The sequence below is a fragment of the Lissotriton vulgaris genome, chromosome 6 (genome assembly GCF_964263255.1).
Source record: "Lissotriton vulgaris chromosome 6, aLisVul1.2, whole genome shotgun sequence".
NCBI classification, from domain to species: Eukaryota; Metazoa; Chordata; class Amphibia; order Caudata; family Salamandridae; genus Lissotriton; species Lissotriton vulgaris.
Genome location: NC_141694.1, coordinates 1,057,681,237 through 1,057,707,656, shown reverse-complemented (window position 1 = coordinate 1,057,707,656; position 26,420 = coordinate 1,057,681,237). Strand labels below are relative to the sequence as shown.

Here is a 26,420-nt window from a genome sequence, read left to right as displayed (position 1 = left end):
TGGAAGATGAGCGTTGGTTATTGAATATGTGCTGGAGCACCTTTTGTCCGACTTGTGCTTCCTTGTTCATCTGTATATCCACACAGTAGTGCTTCGTGAACGTGTGCACCGAAGCCCATGTTGCCGCCAGGCATATGTCTTGTATGGGTGTGTTAGCCAGGAAAGCTATTGTAGCACCCTTTTTTCCTAGTGGAGTGGGCACGTGTCCCCTCTGCTAGCTCTTGTCCCGCACGTTTGTGGCAGAGTTGAATTGTCTGTGCGATCCATCGTGCAATAGTGTCTTTGGTTACTGCCTTTCCCATGAAACTGTCGGCGAATGACACAAAGAACTGTTTTGTTTTCCTGTGTCCCTTCGTCCTCTCAATGTAGTGCATGACTGCCCTTCTGGCGTCCAGGGTGTGCAGAGCTCGCTCTGCGCTAGTTGTTGGTTTTTGGAAAACTCGGTATCTGTATAGACTGGTTCATGTGGAATTTGGATACCACCTTCGGCATGAAGTATGGGTCAGTCCTCCTCACAACCCTATCATTGTGTATTTGTATGTAGGGTTCTTGTAGCGTTAGCGCCTGAAGCTCGCTTACTCTGCGTAAGGACGTTATTGCAACCAGGAAGGCTGTTTTCATAGTTAGCATCTTTAGGGAGGCCTTGTGAAGCGGTTCAAAGGGCTCTTTCATGAGTTCCGTCAGGACTATGTTCAAGTTCCATGCAGGTGGCGGCACCCGCTTGGGAGGTGCGATCCTTTTCGCTCCTTCCAGGAATCTCTTCACCACCTGTGATGTGAAGAAACTCATCCCCGTTTCTCCCCTTGTGTAGGCGACTATCGCTGACAAGTGAACTCTTAACGAGGATGAGCTAAGGTTTTTCTCCAGCAAGTGCGTCAGGTACCTCAGCACCGTGGAGTCCTTCTTCATTTTATTTTGAAGTCCTTCCTTTCTGCACCACACTGTGAATATTTTCCATTTCTCAACATAGCACTTCCGAGTACTGGGCCTTTGTGCCTCCCGAAGGACCCTCAGGGTGCTTTCTGGTAGTCTCAAATGTGCGAACTCTATGTCTTCAGGAGCCATGCTACTAGGCTCAGGCTCTCTGCCTCTGGGTGTAGCACCTCTCCGTCCTGCATGGAGAGCAGGTCTTTCCTCTTGCCGAACCTGTGGGGTGCACACTGTGTCATCTCCATGATCTGCGAGTACCATGTCTGCCTGGCCCACTGTGGTGCGACCAGTATCAGGGTCATTTTGCTCGCTCTGCACTTGCTCAGTACGCTGTGCATCAGTGGTATCGGGGGAAAAGCGTAAGCAAATGTCCTGGACCAATCTATCCATAGGGCATTCCCCAATGACCCCTCCTCGGGCTGTCTGGATGCGAAGTTTTGGCATTTTGCATTCCGGCGTGTGGCAAACAGGTCCACTGATGGCGTTCCCCATCTGTCGAACAGCCACCTTGTCTCCTGAGCATTGAGCTCCCACTCGTGGGATGCCGATGTCTGTCTGCTCAGCCAGTCTGCCTGTATGTTGTCCTTCCCTGGTAGGTGTATGGCTAGCAGGTCTATCTTGAGAGGGATGGCCCATCTCCATATCTCCTGCGCCAGCGTTGAAAGCGCGGCTGACTGTGTCCCACCCTGCTTGTTGATGTAGAACATCGCGGTGGTGTTGTCTGTTTGTAGCAGCACCTTGTGCTTGTACAGCCTTGTTTGGAAAGCTTTCAGTGCAAGGAAGATTGTCTTCGATTCCAGGTAATTGATGTGCTTTGTCGCATCCGTTGGTGTCCACAGTCCCCTCACCTTGAGCTCCTCCATGTGAGCGCCCCATCCCTTCAGGGATGCGTCTGTGGTGATGGTCACTGTTGGCGTTGGGGGCGTTAGAGGCTTCCCCCTTGCTATGTTCTCCATGGTCCACCATGTCATCTCCTTCTGCACTGCGTGCGTGCGTTACAACCACTAGATCCTCCCAACGGCCTGTAGCTTGTGACCATTGCTCCTGTAGCCATTCTTGAATGGGTCTCATGTGGAGTCGTACATTTGGTACCAGGTGGATGCCTGATGCCATCATGTCCATGATCTTGCTCGCAGTCCTCACTGTCCGAGCTTGTCCCTTCCGGTAGAGGCGAGTTTCCTTCACCAGCGCCCTCGCCCTCTTCTCGCTGGGGAACACCTTGCCCTGTAAGGTGTTGATCTGTGCTTCACTTGTTCCGGCTCCATTGATGATTTCTTCCAATGGATGGAGAACCCCAGGCTTATGAGCGTGCTCGTCACTGTATGTGCGTGCTGTTTGCATTTCTGGTATGAGTTTGCTTTCACCAGCCAGTCGTCCAGGTAAGGGTATACGTGTATTCCCTGTCTTCGTAGGTGCGCTGCGACCGCTCAAAGGCACTTTGTGAAGACTCTTGGTGCTGATTTTAGCCCGAAGGCTAGTGTCGAGAACTGGTAGTGTCTTTCTCCGACGGTGAACCTGAGCATATGCCTGTGCTTTCCGTTCATTGGGATGTGCAGGTAGGCGTCCTTGAGGTTTATCGTGACCATGAAGTCCCCGATCTGCAATTGCGGGAGCACCTCCTGCAGGGAGGTCATTTTGAATTTTTGCGTTCTTATGAATTTGTTCAGGAACCTTAGGTCCAGAATGGGTCTCATTGTCTCGTCTACCTTTGGTACCAGTTAGTACGTTGAGTATATTCCTTTGTTTCTTTCCTTGAAGGGTACCCGTTCTATGGCCTGCTTCCGCAGGAGTTCTTTTACTTCTTCCTGAAGACGCTCTAGCTGTTTGCTTGCTAGTGGTTTTCTTTTTGGTTTTCTGCTTGTTGGCCTCCCCTCCAACTCTATGCAGTATCCGAATTGGATGATATTGAGGATCCATTTGTCTGATGTGATTTCTCTCCATTCCTGGAGGTAAAATCTTAATCTTCCTCCCACTGGTGTTATGTGGTCGTAGGTGTCTAGTTTGTCTTGACCCCTCTGTACGTGTAGCCCCCTGGGATCTTTTCTGTGGGCGGGCACACTGAGTTTTTTGAAGTCACTTAGAGGCGGGCTGTTGTCCCCCTCTTCTATTCTGTCCACGTCCATTCCTCCTTCGAAAGGACTGGCCTCTTGGTTGGTACTGCCAGGACTGCTTCTGCTGACCTTGCTGAGCCTGTGAGTCTGCCTGGTGTGTTTGTTGGAAAGCCTGGTGTGATGTACCTGGCTGGTTTCCACCTCTCCCGCCGGGCCTCCGTGACGGGGTGCCCCTCTTGTTGCCTCTGAACTCCAATGCTCCCATGACCTTGCTATTTCGTTATCCTTTTTTAGTTGCCCGAGCTTCTCATCAACTGTTGTTCCGAAAAGCGTATCGCCGTTGAATGGTGTGTTCAGGATGCTGTGTTGCACCTCGGGTTTGAAACCTGAGATCCTGAGCCAGGCGTGTCTTCTTTCAGTGACACCCATCATCATGAGCCTGCTGGAGGTGTCTTAAGGCAAGAATTTGCCGCGTTCTTCCCTTCTTCCACCAGTTTTTCGGCCTTCTGCTTGGCATCCTGGAGGAGGTCCTTCACCAACTTCCCCAGCTCCTCCATGATCTGGTACATGTGCCTGTTTATCAGGGCGTTGGAATTAGCCATGCGCCAGTGGGTCGCGGCATTCCGTTCGATCCTTCTGCCCACCAGATCCATCCTCTTGCTCTCCTTATCCGGTGGTGGTCCAGAAGCAGTGGGCACGTTAGCCCTCTTCCTTGCTGTGGCCGCGATAATGGAGTCTGCGGAGACCGTGCCCTGAATGTAGGGTGGGTCTTTTGAGGTATGTTTGTATTTCTTCTCTGTTCTGGGAGTTACTGCCTTGCATGTTGCGGGCTCCCTGAATGCTTCCCTCCCCTGAGCCAAGACGCTGTCGAGCATTGGTAGGTACTGGCTCTTTGTTTTAGTGGGGAGCAATGTCTCTAGAAGGAAGTCTGCTTTCTGCTTCTCTTCGTCGAGCTTGAGTTTGAATGCTGCTGCAGCAATGTTTATCACCGAGTTGTAGGACCCGATGTCGTCCGGCGGCGAAGGCCTCGAGGGATATGTGTCGACCGCCTCCTCCGGGCTGTCGGTGTCGACATCTAGGTAGTCCACCTCCTGCAAGTCAGAGGGGGCCGAGTCTGCGTCCGTCCTGCTGTCCTCTTCCTCCCCATAGTTATAACTATAGTAGGGACTCTCGTCCTCATCCTGGTCGTCGACCACCTCGACGTCCGGGTCTTGTTCCTCGACGGCCTCGTCCTCCTCCTCGACCACCTCCATCACTGGTGGCTTGGCCTTGTGTGGGATCGTGAAGGTTTTCATCTTTGCGTCAAATTCTTTCTTCCGCTGCAAGATGTTTTCCATTTCGGCCTCGAGGCGCCTTCTCTTTTTCTCCATCTCGGCTGCGTGTTCCGCATTGGATGGGTCGGCCGCTCTTTTCGGCGGTTGGCTCGGCGCCGTGCTTTTCGGTGCCGGAGGTTTCGACGTCGAACCGGATTTCGGGTCTCTGGTCGGCGTCGGTTGTTTAGGGTCCTTCTCCCTCGGTGTCGATCGATCCTTTTCGGGAACGGTTTTCGCGACTTCTGCTGTTCAACAGCTCTCAGCGCCGGGGACTCCTTCTCCGAGGATCCGCTGGGCCTGTGAGTAGTCGCGGGCGCCGGATGTTTTGGTGCCGGCGCTTTCGGGGCCTTGCCCTCGTTTTTTCGAGACTCAGAGTCTCTCGGGTTCTTGGGGGCCGGAGAGTCTCCTACCTTATCAGAAGTCTTCGTGTAATCGGTCTCTACGACCGTGTAGCTGTCGTCTTCGGCGGCGGCGTTGTCCTCTTCCTCGGAGGACATCCCCAGCTCGTAGAGGGATGGAGTCGGGGCCTTCCCCTGCAGGGCGGCGTGTGCTACCCTCGGTCTCTCTCTCACACGAAGGGTCTTCGGGGTGAAGACGGAGCAGGCGTTGCAGTCCTTGCTTTCGTGATCTACCGTAGGCAAAGGTTGCAAACCGGGTGCTGGTCCTTCTGCGCGTACTTGTGGTGGCAGTTACGGCAGAACTTGAACGGCGTGTTGTCCATCATCGAGCGCTCAGGGCCTCCCTGGTCGCGTGTTCGTCGAAGATCTCGATGAATTCTCCTTCTCCTCTGCTGACTCTTCGTCGATGAAGTCTCCTGGAGTCTTCAGATGAATTTTCTTTCTAAGTTCTGTATTTTCCTTCTTCTCCAAAAATGTCTGGAGCCCAAACGGGAACGATCCAGACCCGACCGCGGAAAAAAAGAATCTGAAGATGGCGCCCAGGAGTGGGAGCTTCCGCAGGAAGCATGCCGACGTCACCAGAAATGCACCCAAGGAGGTGTGATGCCGACGCCCACCTGGGCTACGAAAAAAAAAAAAAAAAACAAAGAAAAGACTACGAATCCGGACCCAACCACAAGACCGCGGAATAATGCACAGCATAGTGAATCCAGAAAGATTCACGCTGCAAAACCCAGCGTTCCCCCATCAGAGCCTTCTGCTCAGCGAAGGACCCGCAGACATGTAGGTCCCGGAGGACCTGGTGCATTCCTGTTCATCTGCATGGCTTCCCTCTCCAAGGGTGACAGCGTTTGTGGTGAGTCGGCTTCGCAAACCTCTTGAGAAGGAGGTTAGGGCCTGCCTTAGGGCTGAGTGCCCCAGGCTAGCCATGCCAGGCAAGGTGGCGACTACACCAGAGGTCGACCAGAAGATGGCGACTTTCCTTCAGAAATACATTAGAGACCCCAAAAAGGGTAACAACAGGTACTGGAAGACCTGCCAGGACAAACTCCTGGACTTGACTGGACCCCTCACGAAGATTCTGGAATTAGCTGAGGAGGCCAAGGCTTCGGGATCTACCTTGTCTCCTGAACGCATCTCTAATTGGGCTCAAAGGACAGTTGTTTTCATAGGAAACGCCAAATGCCCCCTCTCTACTGAGAGGCACCGATCCTTCTTGTTCAAAGTAGATGCCAAGCTAGGAGACCTGGCCTCTTTGGAGGCGGGCACGAATGCAGATGGCGGCTTGTTCGGGGACCCTTTTATAAAGGAATTGACTAAATTTGTCTCTACATTTACATCTCTGGACAAGGTGTGTAGCGTAGTTCCTATATTTCCAATAGGCTCTGCGCATTGGAATAATATATCCTGTAGTTTAGACGTAGGACTGAGGTCGACTAGGTCTCTACCGAATATATTAGACTTAATTGTGAGTGTCAGCTAGCTCAGAGGTCACTAGAAACCTTCTCAAATTCACAAGAAGGGATTAGTTTCGGACAACCGCATAAACATGACAACTTTGTTTCCCAAGAATAAGAAATCTATCTCTAGAGTCGCGGAAACAATAGATAGCTATTTTACTCAGTTAGTCGTGCATGCTTCGTTTCACCAGAGGTGCTGAGAAAATAGAGAGACAGGCGTTTTTAATAAAAAGTATTTATTGAAAAGTCTTCTTTCTCAAGCATAAGAAATGTACTGCTACAATCGTAATACTGGTTATAAAGTACAGAGTATATAATACGATAAGTATTATAAAGTAGTACTGTACCAGCATGATATGGTTTCTACGCCATAAAACACCTAAAATACCTATAATACATACAGGGAAAAATAATGACTAAAAGTACTCAACTGGTGCTTCTAAAATACGCCTACCCCGGTGTACCTAACCTAAGTCGAGTACAAGGGAAGAAGTAAGTGAGGAGGAGGAGGTTAAGTTTAGTATTTCTCTGCCAAGAATCTATCCAAGAATCCTCTAAGGGTCTAATCAGCTCCGTACCTTGGTTTAGAATGAAGGAGGTCTTGTATCTCTCTCTCAGGACTCTATTTCCCAGCAACCCGCAAGGGTACCCTGGAAACACTGGAGCTGGATTTCTCGGCAGGAGAAAAGACAGAGTCTCTCAGTGAGTCTGCTGGAGGGTCGGCTTCCTTCGGCACTTGCTGCTGCAGGGCGTCGGGCAAGTAGATAGTCGATCTGCTCCAAACCACTGTGTTTGTCTGGGCAAATGTAGGCATATTTATACTTTGAAGGTGCTGAGTTTGACGTATGATTGGACTTAATAACGTCATCAAAGACTCAGTTCTTCGAAAACTCCATGATTTCCTAGATAAATTAGTATTCAGGCAAGGGGAAGTCCCTAGCTGCTGAAGGCGGGTTTTTCTAAGAAATAGTTGTTGATTCTCTGAACTTAGTGGAAGAAGCCATGCCATTTTTGGGCTGCATAGGCTCGGTCTAAATATGGTAAGGATTTCTATGCCTATATAAGGATCAGGTAATTTATACCTATATAAGGGCATGAATCGGGAAAATGACACTAGGGTCCTAGATTCATTTACAACAGGCGCAGACTTCAATAAAGAAGGTGTTCTGCCTGCGTGTTTTGTCAGTGCCAGTTGTGGCAGGGGCCGCTCGGGCGGCAAGTTTTACATGCAAGGCCCACAGAGAGGCGGAAAGAAAAACGCAGATCCAGGACGGTCAGAGTTCTTCCAGTCCCGCCGGGGCTCCAGAGGCAGAGGTGGCAGAGGCCGAGGCCAGCAAATGGCCGGTTCAGGTGAGTGCCTTTCCACTGTCACACTTCGGGGTGGGGGGCAGGTTGGCTCTTTTCGAGAGCAATTTGGAAAACCATTACCTCAGACGCCTGGGTGTTGCAGACAGTAAAGGGTTTTCAGGTCGAGTTTAACGGAAATCCTGTGCAGGACAGTTGACCCCGACCGCTGTTTTTCGCACGAGACAAGGCCACTCTCGTAGACAAGGAGGTGGCAGACCTCTTGCGGAAAGGTGCGATAGTCCCTGCTCCCTTCCATCCACAGGGGTTTCCTCAGCACCATCTTCGTGGTGGACAAGACGGATGGCGGTCAACGCCCTGTCATAAACCTCAAGGAATTCAACCAGTCTTTGGTTTAACGCTACTTCAAGATGGAGGGGATCCATCTGCTGCGCAACCTTTTGCAACCCGGAGATTGGATGGTCTGTTTGGATCTGAAGGACGCGTATCTGACGGTGCCTGTTTTTCCCCCCACCGACGCGTCCTGCAGTTTATGGGGAGAGATCAGGTCTACGAGTTTACGACCCATCCATTCGGCCTTTCGTCAGCACCGTGGTACTTCACGAATGTTCTCAAGCCGGTAGTGGAAACGCTACAAGGGAGAGGCCTGCGCCTCATTGTCTACTTGGACGATATTCTGTTGTTGGAACAGTGCCCAGAGAGGCTGGCCGGTCGTCTCATAGAAACTACAGAGTTGTTGCAGCATCAGGGGTTTGTCATTAACGACAAGTAATCCCTTCTGGTTCCTTCAAGGCAGGTGACCGTCCTAGGGTTTACCATCGATTCAGGGGCTCGGACCCTAAGCCTTCCTCCCAGGAAGATCGTCAAGATCCGTAGGGAGGTGCGCAGGGAAATGAATTGGTGGCTGGACCATATGGAAGCCTGGAATGGCAGAGCCATCTTTGGTTGCGATCAGGATTTGGTCATAGAGTCAGACGCCAGCAAGCTGGGTTGGGGGCTCGCTGCGGGGACTCATCTACAGGAGGAAAGTGGTCCGCCGCGGAAGGCCAGTTGCACATCAATTGCCTGGAATTGATGGGTGGCTCTTTTGCCATTCGCTGTTGGACCAAGGACAAGGTCTTGTGCAACGTCCTGTTGAAAGTGGACAATGTCTCGGCGGTGCGTTACATCACCCACTTTGGGGGGGGGGGCGCCAAGGCATTTGCAGATCTGGCTCAGGATCTGTGGACCTTTTATCTGTCCCACACTATCTTAGTGTCGGCAGAGTACCTACCGGGAGTCGCCAATGTGGTGGCGGATCGGTGCTCCAGGAGTTGGACGGATGTGAGCCTGTGGTAACTTCAACCAGGGGTTTTTCAGCGCCTCAACGACACATGGGGTCCGTTTTCAGTGGATCTTTTTGCGCCCAGGTTGGACCACCAACTGCAGAGGTTTTACAGTTGGAAGCCGGACCCTCTAGCAGCGGCCACCGATGCTTTCCTACAGGATTGGTCCGCGGACACGGGCTATGCTTTTCCCCCATTCGCAATGATCATGCGACTCACGGCTCAGGTTCGCAGGCAGCGAGCGAGAGGTGTTTTGATTACCCCGTATTGGAAGTCTCAAGTGTGGTTTCCAGTTCTTCTGTAACTTTCTTGGGATTCTCCAATCCTACTACCCCGAGATCCTTTTCTTCTGAGAGATCCCCAAGGTCTCCCTCACCCCCTTCTCCAGCAAGGAAGGAAGGATGCCCCTCGATGGTTTGCAAGTTACTGAGGGGCGTTCGCTTGATGCTCCCTCCTGTACCCAGGTATTCTTCTTTGTGGGACGTTAACAAGATCCTTCGTCTGTTTAAGTCTTGGCAGGCCAAAAGATACCTCTCCAGGAAAGAGTTGTCGGCAAAATTAGCAATGCTTTTATGCATGGTTTCATGTTGCAGGGTCTCAGATGTTAGAGCCCTGGACATCTCAGGTAGAGTGTATACTCCTCAAGGAGTTACGTTCCATATCGTCAGGAGGACGAAATCGGATTCTAGGATCATTTCTTATCCATCTTTCGATCATTCCCCTAAGCTCTGTGCGGTCAGATGTCTTAAGGAATATGAAAATTTGACTGAGAAGACTCGCCCGCCGGGCGAACGTCAACTGCCGATTTCACTGTGTAAGCCCTTTAAGGCAGTTACACCAACGATAGCACGTTGGATCAGATGGGTGATGCAGGAAGCGGGCATAAATGTCTATCAGTGTGGCGCCCATTCTGTGCGAGGAGCCATGGCGTCAAAGGCCTTCTCCCTGGGTGCCAGGTTGAAAGATTCCCTGATTATGGCAGACTGGTCATCGGACTCAATGTTTAAGAGATTCTATTTTAAACCAGTCGTGGATATGGCCTCGCTAGTGGTGGATAAGCTTTGAACGAGCATAATCCTCCCCTCCGGTCCTGACATAGAATGAAACATTTCCTAGTAACCATGACGGAAAGTTTCAATTCTATTAAGTACGCGGAGGCGAGGATTATTCCCACCCAGGGATCTAACGAACTCCTGTCCCCGCCCGGGATTCAGTTTCATAACTTTGCCTTCTTTCGATGAGCTAGGCCTCGTATGGTATAAGTATTCTCTTATATTGGTTGTTTCAGAAGCATTCCTTGAGTCATCCTGCTTCTGTTGTTTATTGGCTTATTGATTATCTTTGGGCTGGAGAACAGAGTCATGGGCCTCTGGTTCTTTCTTTCAGGATCTGATGGAGCCAAGAACGAGTGACGAGTTGGAAATTTGTTCTCGAAAGTGGAGGTGATCCAGGAAGTACACGCCTTCGGGGATGACGGGGCATGCTGATTGGTGGACATTATGGACTGCCCAGAGCACCTTGGGAGTGCTAGTTTTTTGTTATCTGTTTGAGTTGAACACTGCTAACTGTAGGAATAAAGGAAGTTACAGCATAATCCTCGCCTCCGCGTCTTTAATAGAATTGAAACTTTCCGTCATGGTTCCTAGGAAATTTTTCATTCTTTTCAAAGATAAAATGAGGACAGGCATTAGGAGATCATTCCACACATTCAAGTTTGCTGGATTTAACAAGGTCCAAAAAATGTTTCTTTATGAAGAACAAAATAACCTCAACAACATATATTGAAGAGGGTCAAAAGGGATTTTTAGAGACCACACTCTGATACGGCCCCAACAGAACTTGTAAAACACAAAGTGTCAGAGGGTCTGAGGTAACATGAATAAGACTAACTGTGCCTCTCCAGAAGATTTAATCACCAAATAGTGAAAAAAAACTAGGGTCAACCTAACATTAACCCCAACAGATGGTCATATGAGGATGCCCATCAGTCACCACACGGAACCGCCCTTCATCATTTGGGTTCCTTCTAAGACCACTGATGGTGTTATCTCCTATGTTGCTCATGGAGAGCTAAGATTATAACCGCCCTCTCATGGACAATGAGATTAACGTGGTCTTACTTCTCAACGGAGAGGATGTTTAAGAGAAGAGGACTGATGTCGTAGTGCAAAAATGGTGAAAAACTAAGAAAAGAGTGTGTGAAGTAAAATTGGATAGGAGGGTGCTGAACGTGACTTTATTCTGTCGAACAAAATAACCTAACAGTCAATAAATCCAATTATTGTCTCAAATGATTTTAAGACGGTTCATATGAAGTATCTGGGTTGTATCTGCTGAAGTTTCTTTACAGATTGGAGACATCTTGATAATAAAGGAAGAAGATCACAATGCTCCTGTGAAGGTATAGCTGTGATTTGCAGAGGAACGTTCACAGTCAAGGATTTAGAAGAGTTCTCTTTAGGGAAACTATGCTTCTAAAACATTTAGGGCTAGATGTAGGTAATTGACATTTACAGATTCGAAAATACAGAATTTTACCGATTCAGTATTTTCAAATCGGTAAATGCTACGTAGATAATAATTCGGTAAAAAATACCGAATCGTTAAGATTCGGTATTTACCGAATCAGTAATTACCGATTCAGTATTTGCCATTCATTCCTATGGGCCTGGAGGCCCATAGGAATGAATGTCAATTACCGAATCTGTAATTACCGATTCAGTAAAATAGGGAAAGAGTCAAGGGTGGCAGGGTGTCACTTTGACACCCTGTTGCACCCCTGAATAGTGCTTGTGTGCATATGTGGCACACATACATGCCCTAAGGGCATGTATGTCTGTCACATGGCACAGGTGTAAATGCACAGATTTGCATTTACAGAGGTATTTGTTATTTACCACCAACTAATAGTTGATGGTAAATAACGAATCCTTAAAGCACAGAAGCACTCTTTGAAGTGCTTCCTACATGTCATTTACCGATTCGGTAAATACCGAATCGGTAAATGATGATTCGGTAAATACTGATTCGTTATTTACCGAAATCGGTATATTTACCACCTACATAGGAAAAGCCTATTACCGGTCGGTAACGGACGATTTCGGCCGTTACCGACAGGTAATAGCCTTCCTACATCTGGCCCTTAGTAACACTGGCTTTGTGTTCCTTCTGGAAATTGAGAATGGCTACAATGGAAAGAATGTATTCAGTACAGAGATTTTTCCCGGTTAGTTCCAATAGGTTCTACATTTGCGTAAATATTACTGGACAGTCAAGGTATTTACATAACATAATTGATTCAAGGCCCTGCATTCTCCTTGCCCCCTTCACAAGAGAAAAGTACATGGTTTTGTACAAAGGCAATACTAATGAAAGCTCTGGAAATCCAGGAACTAAGAGGTCTTTAAGTCAACGTTCCAGGTAACCTGTCTCCAGCATCAAAGGTCTCATTCAGTGACAACCCAACAGTGAAATGCACCTCTACTTCTGGAAATACTTGGCAGTGAAAGGGAATGCCAAGAAGGATGTCTGTGCCTTAGCAGATCCCCATCAAGGCCCAAGGTAAAGACATGAGCCACACTAAATTGACCAAACGTCTCAACAAACCCTGTGCCTGCACACCTGATGATCTGGGATACCTCAAGTCAAGGGATCAGCACATCAGCTCAAAAAGCACAAGTAGAGAGCAGTGTGAGAAAGGAAATCCATTGAAAATACTGCCTCCCCAACACTAAAGGTTCAAAGATGTGTAGAATGCTTAAAGATGCGAAAAAAGCTACACAAAATATTTAACATTATTTTTTTTAAGTGAAAGATTGAAGAACACTATTCAGATCCCATTTCCACAAACTAGAAAAAAAACTGAAAAAATCTCTCTCTCTCTCTCTCTCTCTCTCTATCTATCTCTCCCTCCCTCCTGTGAAGAGCATGAAAGCAACCAGAACAAACAAGTTGAGTGGGGAGAAAAGCACAGCAACTTAACTGTGGAGCAGAGAGCTCCACGTTCAGATATGGGCCTTCATCGCCATGGTTTGGGAATGGAACGTATTTATTGTGACGATAGTAGGTTTCAATTTGCATTAAAACACTTTTGAGCTTATGTTGGTGTGCTCATTGCTGGGCATGCACTGGAAGTACTGATTATGCAGGCTCTTTTATCAGCGTTCTTCCCCATGGCTCACTTACATATAATACCATTTCAAAATTCCCCACTATTGGAGCTAAAGCACCACAGTGCCAAAACTTAAAAGAAGTTTTTTTTAGACTACTTACATCTTTGGGTAGTTTATAATTAAATTACAGCCTTTTCAACAAAAGACAGAAAAGGCTGCTTAAGACTGGTTATGTTTGAAAAAGATTTGGACAGACAAAAAAAAATACATTAAGTTTATATAAGAAATATAACCTCAAAAGCTTTGTGAATACAATCATTCTATGAAATGTCATAAGACATACAGTGCAATATGTCTTATGGTTGTGGCATTACTGTTTGTGCATTTACATGCGCATATATCATTGAATCTGGGAATCTAAAACTTTACAATATGATAAAAATTTGCAGCACCAATTGGCTAGGGATCAGTTTAATAAATGTATCGACTTAACGCGTATGTTAAGTGCGACTTCATTAGTTTATGTTTGTGCATAATGGTAATATAGGTATAAAGCAAGTACCATGGAAGATTAGCCACAGATTTCGTAGGTGCTGTTGAGGACAAACCCACCTGAATGGAGGAATCCATTGCGGAATGTCAGAGGAGTTCTGTCACTACAGATCTCCGTTTGCGGGCTGTAAACTTGCAAACCTGCTTGTAGTTTCTCTATGTAACAGGGGAGTTAGGGCGGGAGGTATGGAAAAATATGGAGGAAAAAACATAAAACATAACACATGAAACGCAAACTGAGTAACAAAACAAGGGATTTGACATTACATGGGTGCATTTAACCATACCACGTGAGAATAAGGCATTAGCATGTTGGAATACATTCTTACAAATTTCATGCAGGCTCTTGCGTGCCAAAATGAACATATACGGTCACGGATAGATATATATGTATTTTAATTAATTTATTCTATGTACAAATTGTACTTTCTTTTCTACCTGTTCTTAACTTGAATTAGTCTTTTATATTTATGATGTGCTGTTTTATACACCTATGTAATGCTTTTATGATATCTGCATATCGAAATAAAGCTATCAACCAACTATATATATATATATATATATATATATATATATATATATATATATATATATATATTTATTTAATCAAGTGCAATTCCTTCGGTCTTTACTCAAACTAAGAAATGCTTTACTTGCCTTAATAATTTTCTTATGAGTTCCCAGTTTTCAAGTTCTATCACAGACTCTAATATTTGCTTGGTCAACTTCGAAGAACGGATTTCTTCCAAATATTTTTTCTGACTCTGGATTCAACAGGCCCAAGAAAACAACGTCTCTTTCCCAGTTGGGCACCATCTTAGGAACTGGGTCAATGACCGAATTCTAGGTATATAAAGCCAATAGGTCTCGCCTATGCAAGGGCTGTTGGCTTTGCCAATATGTTGTAGCCAATTTGTACACCATTGTGGCTGCTGTTCAGCATGGCTAAAGGTTAGAGGGGTAAAGGAGAGTGGCTTGGAGTGGAGTATTATGGAGTGGTGTAGAGTGTTGTGGAGGGAGTACAGAGTCAGAGTGGAAGGGAGTGGAGTTGATTAGAGTGGAAGGGAGTGGAGTAGAGTGTCAGAGTGGAATAGAGTGTGGTAGAGTAGAGTGGCATTGAGTGTCGTGGAGTGGTGAAGCAGAGTGGCGCAAAGGTGTTGTGTACAGTTCAGTAGAGTATTGTAAAGTAGAGTGACGTGGAATTAATTTTCTTAGAGTGGAATAGTGCAGGAGAGTGCAATGGATACCGTGGAGCAGAGTGGCGTAAAGCGTCTGAGTAGAAAGTGGCATGCAGTGGCATAGAGGGAGTTGTGTAGAGCAATGTACAGTAGAGTAGTGTTGTGGAGTACAGCGTCAGAGTGGAGTATCGTAGAGTGTAGTGTCATATAGTGGCCTAGAGTGAAAAAGCTTAAAGTACAGTTGTGCAGAGTACATTGGCGTAGAGTGGACAAGGGTAGGGTGTAGTGGTGAAGGGTAGAGCGGGGTGGTGAAGGGTAGAGCGGGGTGGTGAAGGGTAGAGCGGGGTGGTGAAGGGTAGAGCGGGGTGGTCAAGGGTAGAGCGGGGTGGTCAAGGGTAGAGCGGGGTGGTCAAGGGTAGAGTGGGGTGGTGAAGGGTAGAGTTCATGTGTACAGTGGCATAGAGTAAAGGTGTAGAGTGGAGTAGAGTGCAGGTGTAGAGTGGCGTAGAACGCAGGTGTAGAGTGGGGTAAAGTGCTGGTGTAGCATGCAGGTGTAAAGTGGTGTAGAGTGCTTTGGAGTAGAGTGCAGTGGTGCAGAATAGATTAAAGTGCCATGGAGTGTTACAGAGTGTAGCAGCTTACAGAACATTAGCGTAGAGATGAGTGGTGCAGACTATAGTGAAGTAGTGTAGAGTAGAATAGAATAGAATGGTGCAGAGTGGTGTGGTGCAGAGTGGTGTGGTGCAGAGTAGAGTGGTGCAGAGTGGAACAGAAGGGTGTAGAGTGAAGTAGAGCAGAGTGGCACTGAGTGCCGTCTAGCACAGTCAAGCGGCTCAGAGTAGAATAGAGTGATGCAGAGTAGAATAGAAATGCGGTGAGTGCAGTGACTAAGTGCATAAGGGTGTAGAATGGTGTGGAGTGGCATAGAGTAAATTTTCCAGACTAGAGTACAGTGGCGTAGACAGGAGTGGTGCAGGGTAGAGTGGAGGGGCATAGTGTAGTGGAGTAAAGCGCAGTGGGAAACAGTAGGGTGGCGCAGAGTAGATCGACAGAGTGGAGTAGAATGGCAGAGTGCCGTGAGGTAGAGTAGATTGTTGGAGAGTGGCATGGTGTAGAGTGGAGTGGTGTAGAGTGGAGTGGTGCAGAGTGGAGTGGTGCAGAGTGGAGTGGTGCAGAGTGGAGTGGTGCAGAGTGGAGTGGTGCAGAGTGGAGTGGTGCAGAGTGGAGTGGTGCAGAGTGGAGTGGTGCAGAGTGGAGTGGTGCAGGGTGGAGTGGTGCAGGGTGGAGTGGTGCAGGGTGGAGTGGTGCAGGGTGGAGTGGTGCAGGGTGGAGTGGTGCAGGGTGGAGTGGTGCAGGGTGGAGTGGTGCAGGGTGGAGTGGTGCAGGGTGGAGTGGTGCAGGGTGGAGTGGTGCAGGGTGGAGTGGTGCAGGGTGGAGTGGTGCAGGGTGGAGTGGTGCAGGGTGGAGTGGTGCAGGGTGGAGTGGTGCAGGGTGGAGTGGTGCAGGGTGGAGTGGTGCAGGGTGGAGTGGTGCAGGGTGGAGTGGTGCAGGGTGGAGTGGTGCAGGGTGGAGTGGTGCAGGGTGGAGTGGTGCAGGGTGGAGTGGTGCAGGGTGGAGTGGTGCAGGGTGGAGTGGTGCAGGGTGGGGTGGTGCAGAGTGGGGTGGTGCAGAGTGGGGTGGTGCAGAGTGGGGTGGTGCAGAGTGGGGTGGTGCAGAGTGGGGTGGTGCAGAGTGGGGTGGTGCAGAGTGGGGTGGTGCAGAGTGGGGTGGTGCAGAGTGGGGTGGTGCAGAGTGGGGTGGTGCAGAGTGGGGTGGTGCAGAGTGGGGTGGTGCAGAGTGGGGTGGTGCAGGATGGAGTGGTGCAGGATGGAGTGGTGCAGGATGGAGTGGTGCAGGATGGAGTGGTGCAGGATGGAGTGGTGCAGGATGGAGTGGTGCAGGATGGAGTGGTGCAGGGTGGAGTGGTGCAGGGTGGAGTGGTGCAGGGTGGAGTGGTGCAGGGTGGAGTGGTGCAGGGTGGAGTGGTGCAGGGTGGAGTGGAGTGGAGTGGTGCAGGGGAGAGTACAGTGGCACAGAGTAGTGGCGTAGAATGCAGTAGCACAGAGTACAGTTTTGCAGGGTAGAGTGACAGGGTGTGCACTGGTGCAGAGTAAAGTGGGGTAGTGTGCACTGGGGCAGAGTGGGGTAGTGTGCACTGGGATAGAGTAGATTGGGGTAGTGTGCGCTGAAATATAGAGTAGAGTGGTGCAGAGTAGAGTGGAGTAGACTGCACTGGCATAGAGTGGAGTGGTGCCAAGTAGATTGGGGTAGTGTGCACTGGCGAAGAGTAGAGTGGTGCCAAGTTGAGTGGGGTAGACTGCACTGGCATAGAATAGAGTGTTGCCGAATTGAGTGGGGTAGAGTTCACTGGCATAGAGTTGAGTGGTGCTGAGTAGAGCGGGGTAGAGTGCACTTGCATAGAGTAGACTGGGGTAGAGAAGACTGGGATAGAGTCCACTGGCATAGAGTAGAGTGGGGTAGAGTGCACTGGCAGAGTAGAGTGGTGCGGAGTAAAGTGCATTGGTACAAAGTACAATGGAGCAGAATAGAGTGCTCTGGTGTAGAATGGATTGGTGCAGAGTAGAGCGCAATGGCAGAGTAGAGGCGTAGAGTGAAGTGGCCTGGAGTGCATTATCAGAACGGAGTGGTGCACAGTAGAGTGCACTGGCATAGAGTGGTGCAAAATAGAGTGCACTGGCATAGAGTTGCAAAGAGTAGACTGGCGCAGAGTGCACTGGCGCAAAGTGTATATTTGTACAGACACAGTTTTACTAATATAAATATACAGCACACAAACGATATGTGGAAATGTCATCACCAAGTGTATTGATTTGTTTTCTTTGTATTAAAGTATTTGTTTACATCACACTTCAGAATTACAAAAACAATGTGATTAATTTGTTTTTTTCCAATTCTGATATAGTCAAATATCTGGTCAGTTCCTTCACAGACATTTAAATGTTTTGTACTAGAAAACAAAAAAACATCCCACAGCCTTCTCCCTCACATGGACACCCAGCAGGATTTTCACACAAATCCTCTCACTTTGAAGTCAGAGAAAAAAAAGTAAACACCAAGATCCCTCAGAAGACAAATCCTGACAAACAAGTTTCTTACCTTCGGTAACAATATATCTGTTATAAACATAGGTTAGTTATAGATTCTTTACCTTAGAATTACCCCCAGGCGTCAGACTGGATCTGGAAAGTTTTTCGTCAGCAGTACCCCTGTGCGTTGGAAGGGGGCGTCGGTGGACTCCGCGTTCGTCGTGGTCGCCGTCGCCGAAATAACGTTGCGGTAGCTACATAGACGCAGTCCTCACGTGCTGGCAACAGTTCTTTACACAACTTTCCATGCCAGAAGCGCAGAGCCATGCAAGACACTGACCACTGGTGCACAAAACTAGGGCCCTGAAAGGATGTCCTTAACCCTAGAAGTCAGTTTGCAGAACGGGGAGGATGAGTAGGGCGGTAAGGAATCTATAACTAGACTATGTTTCTTACAGATATATTGTTACCGAAGGTAAGTAACTTGTTCATCTGATAGAAACTGTTAGTTATAGATTCCTCACCTTAGAATAGATACCCCAGCAATACCAACCCTGGAGGTTGGTCTGCAAACTAAGTTCACACCAGAAAGTCCTGGAGAACAGAACGCCCAAAGAAGCAGTCTCTCCGGACTTGGCTGTCCAGACAGATGTCATTAAGGGGGACTCCCCGTCCCAAAGCATTGGTGGCTGCTGTTGTCCTGGTGGAATGGGTGCGCAGTTTTCTTTGCCAAAGAATAGCAAGCTTTGATGGACAGAACAACCCACCTGGAGATAGTCCGTCTGTCCACGGCCCGACCTTTTTTAGCGCCCACTTAAACAACAAAGAGCTGGTCGCCCACGCGGCATTGTTTTGTGTGATCCAGGCAGAAGGAAAGCGCATATTTTGGATCCAGACGTTGAGAGCCTCTCTTCCTCTTTTGAAGGATGCAGAGGCGAAAAGAAGGCGGGCAAAGTGATGGTTTGGCCAATGTGGAAAGAAGTAACTACCTTGGGAAGAAAGGAAGGTCTAGTTCTCAGGATGAACTTGTCCGGATGGACAGTGAGAAAGGGAGGCTTGGAAGGAAGAGCTTGTAGCTCACTCACCCTGCGTGCAGAGGTGATGGCCACCAGAAAGACAATTTTCAAAGTGAGAAGTCTGAGAGGACAGTTATGTAGCGGCTCAAAGGGAGCACACATGAGATAGGTACGAACCAAGTTCAAGTCCCAGTGAGTCATTACAAAGGGAACAGGAGGAAAAAGATGAGTAATAACCTTAGGGAATTTATTTACAACAGGGGGACGTGAAAAGAGAAGGCTTATCAGGAAGCCTAAGGAAGGCTGAAATGCCTGAGAGGTAGCTCTTTAGAGTGCCCAGAGCAGAGCCCTGCTGGGCCAAGGAAAGGAAGAACAAGAGAACCTCAAAAAGAGGGGCGGAAAGGGGATCCACAGCCTTTGCTGTGCACCATGCCACAAATTTGTTCCATCTGCAGGTGTATACAGTCCTATTGGAGGGACGACTGGCTGCCAAGATAACATCGCAGACTTCAAGAGACAGGTCAAACGACGTCATCTACAGCCGCTCAATCTCCACGCATGGAGGTGGAGGCTGGACAAGATCGGGTGGCGGACAATCCCCTTCTGCTGCGACAGAAGACCCTCCCAAAGAGGCGAGGATCGATGGCCATGTTGAGCAGCTCGGGATACCAGACTCTTCGTGCCCAATCCAGAGCCAAAAGAATGACTTGGACCCGGTCGCGCTTGATTTTCTTCAGCACTCTGGGCAGAAGTGCTATAGGCGGAAAGGCTTTTAGAAGACCGCAACTCCTCTCACGACAAAAAGCGTCGCCTAGCGAGTGCCGCCTTGGAAATTCTAACGTGCAGAACTGCTGACATTGCACGTTCTCTTTGTTGGCAAATAGATCTAACCAAGGCTCTCCCCACTGCTGAAAGAGACCTTGCACCACCTCCCGAGTGAATATGTAATTCCTGATCCATCATGCACCTGCGTCTGAGTTCGTACGCCCTTGCGTTCAGAGAACCTGCCAGGTGTCGAACCCCCAGGGACATGCCCTGAAGTTCCAGCCATGTCCAGAGGCGGAGTGCCTCCCGTCATAGGGTTCAATACCACACCCCCCCTTGTTTGTTGCAGTGCCACATGGGGGTGGTGTTGTCTGAACACCTGAACTACTCTTTCCCGGACAGAAGGAAGGAATCCCTTGAGTGCAAGACGAATCACCCGAAGCTCCAGAAGGTTGATGTGGAGCCCAGACTCCGCTGGAGACCAGAAGCCTCTGATCTCCGCCTCCCCCATATGGCTGCCCCATCCAAGTAGTGATGCATCGGTCACCACTTTTAACTCTGGTTGAGGAAGGGAGAGGGATCTGCTTTCGACCCAATCCTGGTTCGTAAGCCACCACTGCAATTGGTGTGCAGTGCCCTCCGAGATCTGGACGCAATTGGACAGATTCCCCCGATGTTGTGCCAACTGGAACTTCAGGTCCCACTGAAGAGCCAGCATATGCCTTCTGGCATGGTCCACCATCAGGATGCAGGATGCCATCAGACCCAGCAGCCTGAGGGTCACCCTGACCGAAACCCAGGATAGAGGCTGAAAGATCGGAATCATAGCCCGAATATCCTGCACTCACCGTTTGGGAGGATAAACCCAAAACTGCGTCATGTTCAGAACCGCTCTGAAGAAGAGGAGATTCTGAGAGGTGTCAGGTGTGACTTCGGCACGTTGAAACCCAGCAAATGCAGGAGGTCAGCCGTAGTCTAGAGGTGGGAGACAACAGCCTGGGGCGAGCCCGCTTTCAACAGCCAGTCATCGAGATAGGGGAAGAATAAAACCCTTGATCTGCACAGATGAGCTGCGACCACAGCCATCACTTTTGTGAACACACAAGGGGCGCTGGTAAGGCCAAAGGGGAGCACGGTAAACTGAAAGTGCTTGTGGCCTACCGTGAACCGCAGGTAACGTCGGTGGGCCGGCAGGACAGGGATGTGAAAATAGGCATTCTGCAAGTCCAACGCTACCATCCAGTCTCCAGGTTCGAGGGCAGACAAGACCTGAGCGAGCGTCAACATTCTGAAATTCTCCTTCGGGAGGAAGCGTTTGACGTTCCTGAGATCTAAGATAGGACGCAGGCCTTTGTCCTTCCTGGGCACCAGAAAGTAGTGGGAATAGCAACCACGACCTACTTCTGGGGTAGGAACACACTCGATGGCCCTCTTGGCCAAGAGTGCCGAAACTTTCTGTGGGAGAAGGGCCAGATGATCCTCCGACATACGATGGTACTGAGGTGGCATGGATGGAGGGGTAGTCTTAAAGGGGAGGGAGGAGCCCCTTCGGACTATTTGCAAAATCCACCTGTCCAATGTGACTGTCGCCAGTGGGAGAGGTGATGGCGAATCCTGCCGCCCACTAGCGTTTGGTGGCCCTGAAAGGTCGGACTAGGAGGGTTTGGAGGCTGCTGCAGAGGGGGCTGTGGTGGACTGGCTCGCCCGCTGGCCCACAGAACCACGGCACTGGTTCCCACGTCCCCGCCCACGCAGAGGTTGAACAGCTTGCGCCGGCCTATGGCCCTGGGTGGGAGGTGGTGAGGCACCCCTTCCGTAGCCACAAAAGGGGCGAAAGGCAGACTGCGCAGGGTGGGTGGTGGAGACAAGGACCTGGCCATAGCCCGAGAGTCCATAAAGCGCTCCAGCGCGTTGTCTGCCTTGTCGCCAAAAAGGCCAAGGCCATCAAAGGGCATGTCCATAAGAGTGGATTGGACATCCCCGGAAAAAAACAGTCGATCGCAACCAGGCGTAGCGTCGAAGGGCTACTGACGTGAAAATCGTACTGTCTAGGGCTACTGACGTGAAAATCGTACTGTCTAGTGCATCGGCAGTATCCAGCCCACAGAGGATGGTAAACTTTGCTGTGTTTCTCCCCTCTGCAACTGCACGGGAGAGCATGGCCCGGGCCTCCTCCGGGCACTGGGACAGCACCTGCGCTACCGTATCCCACACAAAGTGGGGGTAACAGCCCAACAGACATGCTGTGTTTACTAACCGCAGTCCCAAGGTGGTGGAAGAAAACCTTTTCTTCCCAAGGTGGCCCAGCTTTTTGGGATCCCCATTGGGTGGTACATTAGGGAATGCGCCTTTGGAAGTAGAGGCTTGGACCACCAAGCTCTCAGAGGTCTGGTGTTGGGAGAGGAAAGTGGGGTCGCCCAGGGCCGGGCAGTGGTGTTGGGCAATCATCCTGTCCACAGGGGCCCCTGTGCTGAGCCTGGACCGGGTGCCTAAAAGGATGTCTGTGAGGGCTTCATTAAACGGCAGCAGCGGCTCCGAAGAGCTTGCTGCCGGTTGAAGGACCCCTGTCAGGAGGTTAGTCCTGACTGCCACTGTAGGTAGTTCGAGTTGGAGAGCCTCAGCCGCCCTACGCAACACCACTGCGTATGACGCTCACTCCTCCGTAGCCACGGTAGATGGAGACAACATGCCAAGGTCTGGTGAAGTATCCAGACCACTAGCTTCCCAGAGTTCCTTTCTCCAGTCCTGCTCATAAGTCAACTGGTCGGTTAAAGGGTCCCCAGATCCCTCCCAGTCCTCCTTACCCTCCTCTGGTCTCAAAAGAGCCAGGGTAGAACAGGGGCACAAAAGAACCCATCGGCGTCGGATCCGGCGTCGGGCGATGCAGGTCCGACTCCGCGTCTACCTCGAGGCCGGGGTCAACGTCAGCTGGGGACACAGCCAACGCCGGCTGCGGCCGTGGTGCGGTGGAAGCGTAACAAGGTCGACCGGAGCAGATCCGGATCCAGGCCTGGATCCAAGGGGTCCCTGCGGCGCCTGAAAACCCAGGGCCCCCGGCTGAGTTTGCGGGGCCCGAAAGCATGTTGGAGTCGGGCTGCCCTAAGATGGCGTGCATCGCTTCGTAGAAACCTCGAAGCTGGGGAGGGGTCGCACCGGGTCCCGGAAAGGGAGGGAAAACCGAAGTCAACCAAACAGGCTCCGCACGCGGAGCCGCTGGAGTGGCACCACCTGCATCCCTCGTCGCGTCAGCCAACGGACAGGGAGAAGTCGAAGAGCGACAATGCTTCTTAGACTTCCTCTTGTGCTTCAACTTTCCTGACTACGAGTGCGAAGACTTAGACGAAGAATGGTGTTAGCTCCGCGACCGGTCCCTTGACCTCCTCCGAGATCAGGACCTCAAGCGTCACGGAGCAGACTGCCAGGCCTTGAGTAGCTTTCGGGACCGCTCCCGCAAAGTCTCCGGGCCACGTCCGGCAGCCGGAGCACGACTTGGGGTGAGGTCGTGCTCCAGGCAATAGAGCCACTGGGGTGTGGGTCCGCCACCGCCATCAGTCGGTTACAGGAACCACAGGCCTTGAATCTGGGAATCCCTCGGGCACCAGGAGTCGATGGACTAAAAAAACTAATTCGACAAAAGTTGATAAAAAGTCAGTCGAAAAGTGACTAGAGGTACAGCTCTCTCTCGATCTGCGCTTGCTGGCACGGAAAAAGAAAGAACTGATGTCAATGCGCGAGGGCGACGTCTATGTAGCTACTGCGATGACATCCCAGCGACCACAACGCCGCCGACGAACGTGGAGTCGACCTACGGCACCTCCGATGCGCAGGGGTACTGCTGACGAAAAACTTTCTGGATCCAGTATGATGCCTGGGGCTAATTCTAAGGTAAGGAATCTATAACTAACTGTTTCTATCAGATATTTGAGCTAAGTCTTTGAATGCACAGCAAATGTGCCAAGATAAGATTAAGATTTAAACACCTGTTTACAGAAATCAAGCACTGATTGAAGAATACATAACGGAAGAGATGAACTCAAGCCAGACATCCTAAAACAAATACAGCCAGAAAATAGAAAGCAAGCAACGTGAGTTAGAAACCACACAGTCCATGATAAGCAATGGGAGGAATAGATTCCCAGGGAAGCTTTCCAATGTCCCATATATATGTCATTAGCAAACCTAGGCTTCAACCTAAAAAGGCACCCACAACAGTGCTCTCATAAAAGCATGCCTATCGGCACTCACCAGACCCAGGAACAGCTCATTAACACCTATGTGCCCCTAGTAACTACATGCAACCTAAAGGTACTAATTATTAGCCTGTTGGTCTCTTAGACGGACATGTATATTGCAGTCCATCATAGCTTATGCTTTAGTAGAAAAAGTTAGCCATGTCTAATTAAGGCTTTCATCCACAAACATTAACCAGTTCTAAATCACAAAAAATACAAAGCCTTGCTTATTTACAGTGTAGGGAAATATCCTTTAGGTCCCACAGGTCGTACAAAATGCCCTCTTAGATTCTGATTTTCCTATCACATCTCTGCACAAGACATGCCACTAGACTGTAATGTGATAAGCAACCAACAAAGCAAACGTTTTAGTGGAGGAATACTGGCACAAATTGATATGAGTGACACACAGCATCGAGATAAACGATTGGTAAAGAAATATAATAAAGCCTGGTGCCTTAAGAACTTTGTCATTTTCGAAAATGATATTTTGCCCACTGAAAAGGCATTTAACTATAGATATGTTACTGAGAAGTCTGGGAACTAAAAATGGACAGACAAACTTTAATGATAAAGGGACAGATGCAGCAAGCATTTTTTTTTTCGCGCAAATGGGCCGATTCACAGAATCGGCCCGTTTGCGATTGCAAAAAAGACGTTCGTAAATGGGATGGGGTCTCCAAGGGACCCCTTTGTCTTTGTAAATGTTTGTAATAGCATTTTTAAGAGCAGGCAGTGGTCTCACGGATCACAGCCTGGTCTTAAAAAATGAAAAGAAATCTTTTTGTAAAGCATTTAGTTTTCCTTTAAGAAAAACAGGCTGCTTTAAAAAAAAAAGGATTGCTTTATTTAAAAGCAATCACAGACATGGTGGTTTCAGCAAGCCACCATCCCAGGGATTTTTGCGACCTCATTAATATTCATGAGGTAGGTCATTTGCGACCCCTTAGGTTGCAAAAAGTGTACTGCACACTTTCATGCATGCCGTTTTGAGATTCCCTAATTGCAAATCGCAAAGATTTGCAATCAGGGAATCACAAAACATTTTTGGATGCAGCTGGCCCAAATAATCTCACAAGACTGCCTCATGCAAAAGCACATACTTCAAATTACATACCCAGGATTAAAAATGTGGTTTTGGTCATGCTAGATTGAACATACAAGAAACAAATCAACAGAATACACGTTGATAAAAAAAAATGAATCTCATCTCATGCAATACTCAACAAAAAGGCCTATACTATTTCCTGGTGTTTTTGTTCTGTTACTGGGCTTTAGAACCAGTTTTTAAATTACTGGGGGATCACTAAAGTCAAATTTACAGTGCAAACAGGCATTCTTGGATGAAAATACCATTACACCTGGTCAGATTGCAGTTAACTACAGTGCTATGGGCATTTAGAAATGATAAAGCCAGGCTGTCTAACCGCAGTTCTAATCATAATGGAATTTACACTGCAGTTAACCCCGATGTTCACACCTGTGCCTGTAGAAGCAGCATTTGTACTTTGAAGTATTTCAAGCAATATGACCAGGGAAGATGAGCCACAAACGCTTCCAAGACCTCTGCCAATAAACAGCCCTTCTAGAGGAGTCCCAGAAGCCAAAAGCCACACAAGTGCTTGGAGGTGGATTTTACTTTTGATGCCTGAGCCATCCTACAGTAAAATGAGGAAATGTGGATGCACCAACACAAAAAAAAACATCTGCTGTGTTGGATTTCTATAATCAAAGTAACAATGTGATAGATTTTAACTGAAAGAATATCCCGACATAATGAACTGACACATTGCTGAAAAGCCCCAGAAGGGCCATGTTTTGATATTTAAGTTGAAGGTCATCACGAAATGCTGTCAAATTTTGCTCTTTAAAATTTCTAGCTTACCCTAACCCCAACAGGGATTTATCTGACTTTAACAAAATAAGAGGACCTCGATGTTACTGAAGATTTCAGGACTAGACTTGGTCTTGAATTTCTTGGACCCAAAAGCAGCTCGAAGGGCTATTGTTTAGTCTTTTGTTGACCAAACTGGATAGAGGGATCCAGGTTCGGTCAGTAAAGCCTACATCTTTCAGATGAAATTCTCATGTGTGGCTGGAGAGCGAAGAAGGTTCAGGAACAGTATAAGTGGTGGCCTACCTGGAAGATGACCAGTCCTGTAAAAGGTGTCATCTGTACCTGGGAAGTGCAAAAGATAAAAACTGAACTGGTGCTGCTTAAAAGAAATCTTAGGAACCAGTTCAATTTGGTTTTTTATGCTTGCAAGGTGCTCTACTGCAAAACTGAACTTCTGGACTAGGATCATGGTCCTTAGACATCTTACCCAGACACACTTAATAAAAAAACTCCTTTCTCCTGCAGGTTGCTATGCATGTGTTCTCAGTGCCAAAGAAGAATGTACAAACGTTTACGGACATATATCTAACAAAAGATTTACATTATAACTTACAAATAGCATTATAGTTTTTTTTAAACTACTACAACGTTTGATTCATGCATCAGCACTCTTATTTTTGTTACACTGTACTTCTTAAATATCTAACATAGTTTGGACCTTTTGTATTATTTTGTTAACCGCATTATTTTCGGTGCTTGCTGGAAATGTTTTTGGGATGTAAACCTTGCTCTTTAAGCCAAGTTATTAAGTGTGAGCCTTAGTACCCCACAGAAGCTAGTGTACCTCATAATGGTCAGAT

At 48.6% G+C, this 26,420-nt stretch overlaps 1 protein-coding gene across 4 annotated transcripts in view; it reads right to left on the bottom strand.

The window, feature by feature from the left end:
* The window catches only part of SPAST (spastin), a 660,914-nt gene that overhangs the window by 468,725 nt on the left and 165,769 nt on the right, over positions 1–26,420 (bottom strand). For 2 of the 4 annotated variants that reach the window (XM_086927120.1, XM_086927118.1), the window contains exon 4: positions 13,507–13,602. The exons of the other annotated variants lie outside the window; for them this stretch is intronic. In XM_086927120.1, the coding sequence (XP_086783246.1) occupies positions 13,507–13,602 (96 nt within the window). The remainder of the gene's footprint in view (positions 1–13,506; positions 13,603–26,420) is intronic. 4 annotated transcript variants of the gene reach the window in all.